The following is a 14,320-nucleotide window of genomic DNA, read 5'->3' as shown; positions in this document are numbered from 1 at the left end:
TATTATTTGCAAGTAACCTGTTCTATGGCAAGTATCCTGTTTGGAGGCATATTGGCTAAAGTCTGTTTTCATTCAAGTTTCATAATTTGTCTAAAAACACTAATAAAGTACCTGAAGTCAACCCTGGCATAAGTATCCTATCTGACCTGCACAATATCATGACAATATCGCCCAGCGTCTGTGTCCCCATGTCTCTGTGTCCCTAGTGTCTGTGTCCCCATTTATCCCAGTGTCCCCAAATGTCTCTGTGTCCCCATGTCTCCCAGTGTCCCCATATCTGTATCCACAAGTGTCCCCAAGTGTCTCAGTGCCCCCATGTCTCCCAGTGTCCCCAAGTGTCTCAGTGTCCCCGGGTCTCTCAGTGTCCCCATGTCTCACTGTGACACAGGACACACTGAGACATGGGGACAATGGGAGAAATGGGGACACTGAGACACTGAGAGACTAGGGGACTGGGCGACATGGTGACATTGACACTGTGATACAGGCTGGCCTTCCAATTCTTTGGACAGACATGCCCCCTTTTTGGGCATGTTCGACCCTTTTTGCAGTTCTGGTCACGTGATTCGCGTCAGTTGCCCACCCTTTTACCCTGCCCAGTGACTTCCTCCTTCACTGGACACTGCTGTTAGGGGGTATGGATTCACTTGAAAGATGAAAGCATATTAGAAAGAGATTAGCATATAGTGTGTGTTTTCTCATAGCTGCACCCTATGAGTTTCCCTCCAATACCATCTCCATCAGATACACGACGCTTGAGAGGTATGACTATTTTAATGTTTTTGGTCGATAAGATTCTGTTATTAGGCCCCATCATAATTGTCAGCACCAGGCCCACTGGGCTCTTAATCTGGCCCTGGAGGAATGCCACACGTGAAATCCAAGGGCTTATATGGGTACTCCTCCCTATATTACAATAAAATAGCAAACAGTTATGTCCCTATTTTCTTAGTACAATAGATGCTTGGATATTTTTCTTGCGGTGTCTAACCATCACCAGTCCCTGCCTCATATAATGCTGGCATTTGCCTCCTACATTGTAGATTACTACCATAAAATTAATTATTTAAAATCTCAGACAGCAGCTCTTAACATAACCAACAATTATCTCAGCTCAAACACACTTACAAATTTAACTGGAGACGGACCTGCATCCAAAATACCCATATAACCTAGTTGGGAAGACAGTAGATACACTTATCTCTCTTATTAGAGACATTCATGAACATCATGGAGAAACTAAAGAATCAGATATTTATTTTGAGGATTTACATAGAAAAAGAACAACTTTGTCAGTTTCATTCTTCTATTGAAGAACTGATAGAGACAGAGTGGCAAATACCAGAGAAACGTCTATCCAAGGCAAATTTAATAGACGGTACCCATTCCTGACTTCAGACACCAAGAACTGGAATAGGGCACCTAATGTCCATGCAGCAAATATAAAGGTAGCGAAGAAAACTCTTCTACCAATTGATAGTGTGGCATTACCGAGGGACCCTATGGAGAAACGCATGAATGCACACCTTATCAACTCATATACGTCTTTAGGAGCAGATATGCATCCCTCAGTGGCATTAGCTTCCTTGTCTAGAGCATTAAGAGTTGGGACAACAACCTTAAATGAGTATATTTCAAATGGGACCAGCTTGAGATTTCCAAAGATTTGAAGTTGGCATCTAAATTCATTACTGAAGCATCTGAGGAGGTTACAAAGTTAATTTCTGAGGCTATTGGTAGTCAGTGGCAGCTAGAAGAGCTCTGTGGCTAAGAACCCGGGGAGCAGATAATGCATAAAAAAATATATGTTCACTACCTTTTCAAGGGAATCTCCAAATCAGCTAAGGCAAAAAAAAAAAAGTCTGTACTCCTCAAGATATTAGGCTAAAATGCCACCCGCACCATCAACGCGTTTCGCCCGGTAAAAAGGGCTTTCTCAAGATTGGTGCCATGGCTGATCTTAGGCATTATATATCCCATGCCCTGCATGGGCTATTCATTGACCTTAAAGATTTATACCCCTTATGTTAAGGCAAAGTGATATTCTGAAAGTTAGAACTTCCCAAGGTGTGGTAGAATATTTTTCATACAATTCTGTTTTTATACACAGCTAATAAACATGGTCAAATAAAATAAGATAAAAATACAAATAAAAAGGATTACTCACATAAAAAGGATCTGCACAATGTCCCACAACAGAAAAGTTAGTGTGACACCAAGTCAGGGCCTTACCTACGTCAAGTCCTACCTTAAGTTTTAGACCAAGCATAGATAAGATATCTAGGTAACTTTAAAGACTGATTATGATGAAATGAATAAGTCAAATCTTTGTCATTTAATGGATAGAAGACATTGGATTTCTAGCACTTGCAATGGCTACTTGGACTTCCCAAACCAGGGTCTTTTCTTTTTGACTGTAGATAAATGGGAAAAGGTGATGTAGGGAAGTAGTGCCTTCAGTATTGTCCTCAAATCAAATTGAGCATAGGGTGATATGAAATGATAAGAAGACAATAAAATGAAATCTAGTGCAGTATTTCCATTGCTGGTGATATTAGAGGAAAAGAAAGAAATACACTTCCAATTTTATGAAGCTTAAAATCCACTCCAGATGTATGCCCTTGGACAGTATGATCCCCGTCTGTGGATATGCTGCTATAGGTCCTGGTCCTGTGTTAAGAGATCCTCAGGCCTGTCAGTGGTGAACAGCAATTACCAGTTGCTGGTAATGTTTTCTTTCAGTGCGTTGTATTTTAGCAGCAAATGTACACCAGCAGAGATATATAAAAACATAAAAATAGAGCTCTCTGTAAGGATAAATAAGAAATAGAAAGGATAAAAGGAGAAATTTTGGTATGGGATCTTCCAGGTAAAATCTTCTGAGATAAAATCAGAAAAGGTCCAAATAAAGTAAAAACTAGTTTTATTAGTAAACAAAATAATAAAATCAATAATATAATGTTAATAAAACACAAATAAAATACTAACGTGTTTCGCTGACTACTAGGCTTTCTTAAAGTGTTACAGAGATAAGGACCTGTCCTATTTAAGTAGCCAAAAAATACTAATAAAACTGTCATATGATGTCATCAGTCATGTGACCAAAAATATTTATAAGCTTCAAATTATAAAATAACTTAAAATAAAATAGAGAGATGAATATAGAATGAACCTGTGTAAATAATGTAGGTAATGTGACTTTAGAATTACATTTAGTAAAATCAATTTAAAAAAAATAAAAATATGTGAGGGTATAGGTAGCTACCATTCCCTATAGGATCTACTATAAGAGTACCAATATGACCACCACAGCTATCCTCTATGTGAGTATCAAGATGGCCACAGCCAGACGAAGCATAAAATGGCACGTCTAAAATTATGACATGCTGTAATAGTATAAAGTACCAACAGGTAGGGAGGTAAGGGAGACCATACCCTATTTGAAACAAGTGGTATATGGAATAATGTGGCACATCAAAACTGGTCTACTGGTACATAAAAATAAAACAATTAAATGTAAAGTATGGGACATTTAAATGCAAAGTATTTTGTTTACTAATAAAACTAGTTTTTACTTTATATGGAACTTCCTGATTTTTTTTCTCAGAAGATTTTAACTGGAGGATCCCATACCTTAATTTCCTAGCTTTATAGGATTGAGCAAAACTTCAATTTGCTCTCCTTTTGTGAGTATGCCTCCTTTTACCGCTTTTATTTCATAATTATTCTTATAGAGAGCACTATTTTCTGTTTTTATATTTCTCTGCTGGTGTACGTTTGCTGCTGAAATACAACGCACTCAAATAAAACATCCCCAGCAACTGGTAATTGCTGCCCACCATTGACAGGCCTGAGGATATCTCCTAACAGAAGACCAGGATCTGTAACAGCATATTTATAGGGATCATACCGTCCAAGTGAATACATCTGGAGCTGATTTTAAGCTTCATAAAATTGTTAGTGTATTTCTTTCTTTTCATCTAATATCACCAGCAATGAAAATACTGAACTAGATTTCATTTTATTGTCTTCTTATCATTTCACATCATCCTTTACTCAATTGAATTTGAGGACATTACCGAAGGCACTGCTTCCCTACATGTCATGTAATGGTCTATTCTCTTTGCCAAGTTAAGGTAGGTCCTAACATGACCTAATTGAAAATCTAAAGCATAAATATGTGTGCTTATTAATATTAGAGACAGAAAAGACAATTTTGGATGCAGAAATACTGCAGTTGGTTTTAATATTGTGACTGATCAGTGTATATGCTATCCAAATTTGTTAATAAACTGTTTAAAAAAATTGTCTGCAACAGAGAATCTGCAGAAAACAGAAAAAGACAACCACTCAAAGCATAACAGAGAAAGAAGGTTACAGGGAATGCTAGATTGGACAACTAAAATGCAATAGAGCTATGACCAGTCTCTATATATAGTGTGTTTTGGCGCTCATTTTTTGAGCGAAAGAGATCTTCCCTTGCAGAATACAGGATATCTACCAGTATAGTATAAATAACAATAAAAGTTTAAAATACAAAGAAAAGGGGTAAGATGTAAATGCAGACCAAAATACATAAACATTGATACAATATAGACTGGTGCTGGTCAGTCTCACCATACAAGATGCAAACATATACCACCTTGTTCAAGAACATATATTTTACTTTGTCTATTTCACCTTTAGCTTTAATAACTAGGTAGCAATTTGCAAGTTGCTCACAATTCCCCTCTTATTTTAATATTTAAACATCTGTTAAATAGGTAATTTATATAATAGCCATTTACTGACCAATTAAAAGAGATAATTAATATGATTTAAAATTATAGTAATTTACCTGAATTTTACCCTGTAATCCTGTGCTGTCCATCCTGCTTGCAACATTTACTGTATTCCCCCAGATATCATATTGGGGACGCCGGGCACCAATGACTCCTGCCACCACAGGGCCAACATTTATACCTACAATATATATGTACACCTTGTCAGAATTAAGCATCTAAAAATAGATAGATGGGCAGATAGATAGAGTATATATAAATACAGTTGTAATATACAGTAGTAATCTAAATTATTCAACCCCATCGAAAATCAGGTTTATTGTCAAAATGTTGAGACTTTCAGCTGTTTTCAATGGACAGATCCTAACAAAAGCAATTGAAATAGCTGAATAATTCTTAGACTGGAGAATTAATTATAAGTTGCATTTTTAGTTGAATTTGGGGACACCAGTTGAACCATTCATTGTGTTGAGCTATTTCAATTGCATTGCTTTAGCTTGATTTTTGTCATTGCAAATAGCTGAAAGTCTGTAAATTTTAACAATAAACAAGATTTTAAATGGGTTTTGAATAATTTTGATTACAAATATATATATATATATATATATATATATATATATATATATATATATATATTTGTAATCAAAATTATTCAAAACCCATTTAAAATCTTGTTTATTGTTAAAATTTACACACACACACACACATATATATATATATATATATATATATATATATATATATATATATATATATATAGTTAATACAATGTTAAACAAAAATCTGCACACCAGTCAAGCCATAAGACTTGCTTTTCCCACAGAAATCACAAATCTGCAGGGATGTTACTACCGCAAAGCATTCTGGGTAGGCATATGCAAATTAGTTTACCAAAATAATCTAATTTTTGCCTCATTCCATTTTAAACATGGATTCCTTTGAGTCTGTGTTTGTTGTATATATATATATATATATATATATATATATATATATATATATATATATATATATATATATATAAAAATCCCATGCACTCACGCTTAATTGATCCTCATATGCCGGGTGCCAAAGCCTGGACTCCAAAGATACAAAGAATGCCAAATAATAGCTGCTCACCAGTCTTGTTAAAATCCAAAAGTTTTATTCAATCATGTTAAAATCTGTGACCAACGTTTCAGTCCCCGCTCGGGACTTTCCTCAGGGTCAGACAAAAATGATAGGACAACACATAATACTTGCAATGTATGTCAATATATAGCCATAACAATAATTAGGAGTGACTCACCCAGGTGCATGGTGTCCTCGGCGTTTCCGCCGTGTATACTTCCGAGTGTGCGCATTAGGTGTCCGCCCAGCTCCGCCCCTTTTCCTATACGTGTTAGGGTTGCTGCAAATCAATAGAGAGGGGGTGCGGCATATCAACCGCGCCTATAGCGTCGGCTATGCTTCCGGGTGTGCGCGAGCACTCATCCCGAAGCTCCGCCCTCAGAGATGCACGTGACACGTGCCGTCATGAATACCGGCTACCGGGGCGTTGCAAGGCAACGTAATGCGGACGATCCGCTTATATATATATATATATATATATTGTCAGTATATTTATACTGGCAGACATTTTGTGTTAAGACAGAAACTAAACGTGTATACTGCAAGTCACCATCAGAACAGAGGTGACTCCATTTTGTATTACAAGGCTAAGACAGACACAAATTTCTCTCTCTGTAACTCTATTCATTCACATCTGAGCTTAGGAATGCGACTTATGTAAACATTTGTCAGGGATAAAATCTGAGATGTCTACAGCAAATGGGGGTGTTCAATGCTACACACACACTATCCATATATATACACACACACACACTATCCACATATAACTTACTAATATTATATTAATCATATATAATTAGTACTTTGTTGATAATATATAATATTCATGTATATAATATCAATGAAGAAATGTAATGTATTTTACTAACGTTAGTGGAATATGTGTAATAGACATGTCGAAATAGTATTAACTATGTAGCTACACACAGGATTACCAATGACAGATAAAACTATGTAATTAATTTTACTTTCTAAAAAAGAGTAGTGTTACAAAACTGCTACAGACAAGCAATATGTTGTTTCCTTGCTATGTTTTTGCTTCGGTACTGTAGTTTTGTACCCAACTCCCGAACGGATTACTTGCAACTATTTCGCTAAACGAACAACGGACTACCCGGTCCCTGGCGTGTGCCGCCACTTAACCCCGGTCACCTTTCTAACAACCGAACGACCGACCACCCGGCGAGGGGAGTGTGTCTCCAATTGATCGGCCAGAGAGTTGCGGTCTGCGGTTAACCACAACCTAATTGACGGCCTCAGGGCATTCCCGTTTGTGCCTGATCTCCCGATCCTCAAACTACCGAAAGGGTCACGATTGGGGACCACCTACAGCATGGCGTGTGGTCTCAATTAGAATGCTGGGTTTTGCGGTTAACCGCAGGTTAAGTACCCCCTTCATGGCGGTCTACGTTCGTCTCCCGAACCACGGAAACATCCAGTAATAGAGCGGGGATTCGCACACAACTCCACGAGTTTGATGTCAAGGTCCCGCTGACTATTAACTCACTTAAAAACATGGCCGCCGTCTCAAGCTCGGGACCAAAGATACGAACAGACTTTGTAACGAGGACACCAAGCGTATGGTTCGTGGATTTTGGGCGCTCTTCGGTTAACTATTTCACCCAGACCGGGGCTACAGAATGAATGGTGGAAGACCCGAATTATATCTGGAAATGTTGAAGTTATGTATTTTAACCTGTTTTATAAGTGGTATAAAAACGTGGTATTTTGGGCGCTTGGAGATAATTGTATTGTCATAACCGTTGGATTCATTATCTCCAAGCTGGGCGGTAACAAATTAAAACAATACATTTTATTCTTATTGGTTGATCACTTGTACTGTCCCTGTATCCCATCAGGTCCAGAGGGGGCTGTCCCTGGACCTGAACTTTTGCATAAATACCGATACCTGTGTGCCATTAAAGCCAGTTCTTGCTTGAAATTCAAATCGCAGCCTCGACTCATTTTGTGGGAAAAAGGGTATCCTAGCTGTACCATAGCTAGTGGGATTGTTCTACATTTACAGGATTTTTCTGGTCGACTAGCTGAAGTGGCTTCTCTCTTTCTCTGCATTGGGATCCAGACTATCCAAGCGGTCCAGCTTCCAGCTAGCCTGGGGGTAACGTAACATTTGGTGGCAGATGCGGGATTGTCCTGGATTCCCTAGGAGAGATACCGAACGGATGGAGAGCACTTATGACAAATTGAAACGCACTACCTTAAAGGACTTACTCAAAAGCCGAGGTGGGAACGCAAGCAACCGTCCGAGGAGGGAGCTGATCGCAGAACTAACCGAACTGGATCAGAGCTTCACGATGGCAGAAACCCCGACAACGATTAGTGACGAAAAGACCAGGATTGTTCGGGAGAGGCTCTCACTATATGGGCCGAACCCCTCTATGGAACTGGTACAGCAACTGATGGCAGACGCAGACAAGGACATACAGAAAGCTAGAGCCTGGTGACCGCACACTGCAACGCCGAAGCGTCCCCAGTCATAATTTCTGCAGAGAACCCCGGGAGGCCAAAGATACCCTATGCGGCTTTTAGACCTTTTCTGGAGAATGAGACAGGAATTGACGAATATTTGGCAGACTTTGAGCGACAATGAGCACTGCACCGGATTCCCAACCAAGAGTGGCCCACGATATTGTTTGGAAAATTATCCGGGCGGACACTAGAAGCGTTTCGGACCTTGAGTGCTGAGGAAGTGACCCAGTATATGCTGGTCAAGGACACACTCCTGCGGCGATACGCTGTAACTCCTGACACGTATCGCCGTCAATTTCGTAGCACAAAAAAGAAGCCCAATGATACGCATATGGAATGGGCGCACCGAATGCGAAGGGCGGCAAACCACTGGATGAACAGGAGTAAAGCCATGACCACTGAGGAAATTTTACAATTATTCTTGTTGGAACACTTTTACAATGGCATAGAGCAACAGGGAATAGAATGGCTGTGAGACAGACGACCTGCTACCTTAGAAGAAGCGGCCAAGTAGGCTGACGAACATTATGATTCCCGTTTACATGAACTCATGAACTACCGAAACAGCGGCACAAGTCAAACACAAGGACAATTACCGTACGTCTCCCCGCACCGATTTCTGAGCTCCAGTACCCGCTGGTCCCGTACGGTACTCAGGACCACCCAGTAACAACTCCTCTGACCGTCCCCGACCAACATGCTTCAGATGCAAACAGCCAGGGCATCTCATGGCGAGCTGCCCTTTAAACACGCATCAAACCCCTCAGAATTATAACTACCCTTCCGGGCCACCTCGTCCTGCCAGGGCACTCTGTGTCAACCAAGAGACCCCTATGGAGGAATATTTGGGACCACTACACAAAGCTGATCCTGTATATGCCGCTTCGGATAACCGCCAACACCACTGGCAGAAGGTAGGGCTCGAGGGGCGCCCTACCGAGGGACTAAGGGACACTGGTGCTACTATTACGCTGGTCCAGAGCCATTTGGTGCTGGAACACAAGCGATCAGGACAGACAGTGGCTGTTAGAGTGGCGGGGGGGATGTATATAAAATTCCTACCGCTAAAGTGCATCTTGATTGGGGAGCGGGGAAAGGGGCCGTGAACGTTGGAATAATGGATAATTTGCCTGCAGAAGTACTACTGGGCAACGATTTGGGCCCCATGACTCCTATGCTCCAGCATATAATAATGAGGTGAATCCGGTGACGACTCAAGCACAAGGGCAGACGCAGCGAGAACCCTCACCAGTAGGGGAGACCCAGGTAAGACTTACCCTGACCTGGACTGACCCGTTAGGTCCCATCCCCTGGGACATCCCCACTACTTTTGAGACAGAGTCTAAGACCGACCCGACCTTACAAAAATACTGAGAAAGGGCAGAGACCGGAGGAGGCGGGCTAGATAATGAAATGTTCTTATGGGAAAAAGGGAAGCTGTATCGCCTGACCGAGAAAAGTGGACAGCATAGACGACAGCTGGTAGTACCCCACAAATACCGCCAAGAGTGCGGACCTTGAGTGCTGAGGAAGTGACCCAGTATATGCTGGTCAAGGACACACTCCTGCGGCGATACGCTGTAACTCCTGACACGTATCGCCGTCAATTTCGTAGCACGAAAAAGAAGCCCAATGATACGCATATGGAATGGGCGCACCAAATGCGAAGGGCGGCAAACCACTGGATGAACAGGAGTAAAGCCATGACCACTGAAGAAATGTTACAATTATTCTTGTTGGAACACTTTTACAATGGCATAGAGCAACAGGGAAAAGAATGGCTGCGAGACAGACGACCTGCTACCTTAGAAGAAGCGGCCAAGTAGGCCGACGAACATTATGATTCCCGTTTACATGAACCCACGAACTACCGAACAGCGGCACGAGTCGAACACAAGGACAATTACCGTACGTCTCCCCGCAACGATTTCCGAGCTCCGGTACCCGCTGGGCCCGTACGGTACTCAGGACCACCCAGTAACAACTCCTCTGATCGTCCGCGACCAACATGCTTCAGATGCAAACAGCCAGGGCATCTCATGGCGAGCTGTCCTCTTAACACGCATCAAACCCCTCAGAATTATAACTACCCTTCCGAGCCACCTCGCCCTGCCAGCGCACTCTGTGTCAACCAAGAGACCCCTATGGAGGAATATTTGGGACCACTACACAAAGCTGATCCTGTATATGCCGCTTCGGATAACCGCCAACACCACTGGCAGAAGGTAGGACTATTACACTGGTCCAGAGCCATTTGGTGCCGGAACACAAGCGATCAGGACAGACAGTGGCTGTTAGAGTGGCGGGGGGGATGTATATAAAATTCCTACCGCTAAAGTGCATCTTGATTGGGGAGCGGGGAAAGGGGCCGTGAACGTGGGAATAATGGATAATTTGCCTGCAGAAGTACTACTGGGCAACAATTTGGGCCCCATGACTCCTATGCTCCAGCATATAATAATGAGGTGAACGACTCAAGCACAAACCCAGACACAGCAAGAACACTCACCAGTACGGGAGACCCTGGTAAGACTTACCCTGACCTGGACTGACCCGTTAGGTCCCATCCCCTGGGACACCCCCACTACTTTTGAGACAGAGTCTAAGACCGACCCGACCTTACAAAAATACCGAGAGAGGGCAGAGACCGGTGGAGGCGGGCTAGATAATGAAATGTTCTTATGGGAAAAAGGGAAGCTGTATCGCCTGACCAAGAAAAGTGGACAGAATAGACGACAGCTGGTAGTACCCCACAAATACCGCCAAGAAATACTGAAAGTAGGACACGACATTCCGTTAGCAGGTCACCTAGCTGTGACCCACACACTGCACAGCATCACACAGACCTTTTTTTTGCCAGGGGTACACGCTGATGTCAGAACATATTGTAACACCTGCGATGTGTGTCAACGAGTAGGGAGGAGAGGCGACCACCCTAAGGCACATCTGGTGAATATGCCCATTGTGGAGGAGCCGTTCAGCAGGGTTGCCATAGACTTAGTAGGGTCACTGGCTATCCCTAGTCCCTCCGGTAAGCGGTGCATTCTTACCGTAGTGAACTATGCTACCCAGTACCCGGAAGCTGTAGTCCTATCTAACATTTAAGCGGATACGTTAGCTAATGCGCTGGTTCAGGTGTTCTCTCGGGTAGGATTTCCAAAAGAAATCCTGTCTGACCGAGGCACACAATTTACAGCCAAATTAACACAGTAGCTCTGGCAAGTCTGCAAAATTAGGACCCTCCTGAGCTCCTCCTATCACCCACAGACGAATGGGCTTTGTGAGAGGTTCAAAGGGACCCTCAAACAAATGCTCAAGACATTCACCCAGGAGTACAGGGACTGGGAACGCTTTCTGCCGCACCTCCTATTTGCTTATCGGGAGACGCCCCAGGAAACAACAGGGTTCTCTACCTTTGAGTTGCTCTACGGACGCAACCTGATCCGAGAGCACTGGGAGTGAGAGATGGAGACGGACGGTGTCCCCATTGTGCCGTACGTGCTGGAACTCCGGGACCGAATGGAGCAATTAGCCAAATCCGTTCAGGCTAAACCTCCAGTCGGCCCAGAAGAGACAGAAAGTGTGGTATGATCGGGGGGCACGGAAGAGGATTTTTACCATAGGTCAAAAGGTATTAGTACTTAAACCGGTTAAGACCGATAAACTCCAAGCCTCCTGGCAGGGCCCATACCAAGTAGTAGAAAAGAGGGGAGACACCACTTACGTCATAGCCAGCTGCCATGACGACAATCTTAGAAAAACTTTCCATGTGAATATGCTCAAAGAGTACTTCGAGCGACCCGAGAACGTGACAGCTGTATGCTGTTCCCCCCATGAAGACCCAGACAGCCCACGCATCCCAGATTTATTGGAGAAGAGTCACCACTCAGACATAGTAACTCAGGTCAAGACAGGGGACCGACTTAGCCCCACTGAAAGGAAGCAGCTTAACCAACTACTCCAAGCCAAAAGCCCCACTATTTCCCAGAAACCTGGATACACTACCCTAACCACCCACCAGGTGGATACCCCGGGACAAATCCCCTTAAGACAGGCACCTTACCGAATCCCAGAGGCAGTTCAGACAGAAATGAAGAAGGAGATCGATGAGATGCTCCAACTAAGGGTCATTGAGTCTTCCGATAGCCCATGGGCTTCCCCAGTGGTCCTAGTGCCCAAGAAAGATGGAGCCGGTTTTGTGGGGACTATCGGAAGCTCAATGAGAAAACCATGACGGACGCTTACCCTATGCCCAGAGTAAATGAGCTACTTGATCGAATAGCCAGGGGAAATGATCTAACCACCATTGACCTCTGCAAAGGTTATTGGCAAATTCCCCTGGCCTAGGAAGCTGTCCCCAAGTCAGCATTCGTCACCCCATTCGGTTTATACCATTTTAAGGTAATGCCATTTGGTATGAAGAATGCCCCAGCTACATTCCAGCGCTTGGTGGACAGGATCCTGGATGGCTTCCAGAGTTTTGCTTGCACATATCTGCACGAAATAACGATTCACAGTGAGTCCTGGGAGGAACACTTAGCTCATGTGGGAATGGTTCTGGATCAGACTCTGAAGCCAGAAAAATGCAATTTTGGGATGGCCGAGGTACAGTACCTGGGTCACAGGGTGGGGTGTGGGAAACAGCGACCAGAGCCGGCTAAGATAGAAGCCGTCGCCAATTGGCCCACCCCACCACTAAAATCCAGGTCCTAGCCTTCCTGGGCACTGCAGGGTACTACAGACGGTTCGTACCGGACCACAGCACAATTGCCAAACCATTGACTGACCTGACTAAGAAAAACTTACCCAGACAGGTCCTGTGGTCTCCCCAAAGTGAAACGGCTTTTCAGGCTCTCAAAAATGCACTTGTTAACGCTCCTGTCTTGGTGGCCCCAGCCCTTAACAAACATTTTATCATCCATACAGACGCCTCCATGTTCAGGCTGGGGGCTGTCCTCAGCCAAGTAGGCGAAAATGGAGGGGAGCACCCGATTGCCTACATCAGCCGTAAGCTCCTACCATGCGAAGTCAGCTATGCCGCAGTAGAAAATGAGTGTCTGGCTCTGGTATGGGCACTAAAGAAACTGACTCCCTATTTGTATGGACAAGAGTTCACTCTGGTTACAGACCATAACCCGTTGGTGTGGCTAAACCGGGTCCCTGGGGATAATGGCAGACTTTTACGGTGGAGTTTGTCACTGCAACCTTTTAACTTCACCATTACCTACAGACCTGGAAAACAGAATGGCAATGCCGACGGGTTGTCCAGACAAACAGACCTCAGCCCAGCACAACCATCAGTCTGGTCAGCCTTAGTCTGCCCCGAAAAGGGGTCAGACGGTGTCTGCCAGAGTGTTCCACAAAAAGGGAGCCATGTTACAAAACCACTACAGACAAGTGATATGTTGTTTCTTTGCTATATTTTTGCTTCGGTACTCTAGTTTTGTATCCAACTGCCAAACGGATTACTTGCAACTATTTCGCTAAACGAACAACGGACCACGCGGTCCCTGGCGTGTGCCGCCACTTAACCCCAGTCACCTTTCTAACAACCAAACGACCGACCACCCGGCGAGGGGAGTGTGTCTCCAATTGATCGGCCAGAGAGTTGCGGTCTGCGGTTAACCACAACCTAATTGACGGCCTCAGGTCATTCCCGTTCGTGCCTCATCTCCCGATCCTCAAACTACCGAAAGGGTCACGATCGGGGACCACCTACAGCCTGGCGTGTGGCCTCAATTAGAACATTGGGTTTTACGGTTAACCGCAGGTTAAGTACCTGTGGCAAATTAGCCACTATTTACTGTATTCTCATAAAAAGGTGTGTACCACTTTAAGAACCAAGCGTATGTATGTGTAATGTATTTCAGGGGAACAATAGCGTCCATATGCTGGCGGCATGAAAACTGTCAGCATTCATACAATAGTTACACGAACAGTGA

At 43.5% G+C, this 14,320-nt stretch overlaps 1 protein-coding gene across 1 annotated transcript in view; it reads right to left on the bottom strand.

The window, feature by feature from the left end:
* The window catches only part of ADCY1 (adenylate cyclase 1), a 1,733,599-nt gene that overhangs the window by 84,003 nt on the left and 1,635,276 nt on the right, over positions 1–14,320 (bottom strand). Inside the window, exon 19 of the mRNA XM_063452027.1 lies at positions 4,838–4,962. Within this exon, the coding sequence (XP_063308097.1) occupies positions 4,838–4,962 (125 nt within the window). The remainder of the gene's footprint in view (positions 1–4,837; positions 4,963–14,320) is intronic.

This window comes from Pelobates fuscus, chromosome 4 (genome assembly GCF_036172605.1).
Source record: "Pelobates fuscus isolate aPelFus1 chromosome 4, aPelFus1.pri, whole genome shotgun sequence".
NCBI classification, from domain to species: domain Eukaryota; kingdom Metazoa; phylum Chordata; class Amphibia; order Anura; family Pelobatidae; genus Pelobates; species Pelobates fuscus.
The sequence above is the reverse complement of the archived record's forward strand: the minus strand, read 5'-3'. Positions and strand labels throughout refer to the sequence as shown.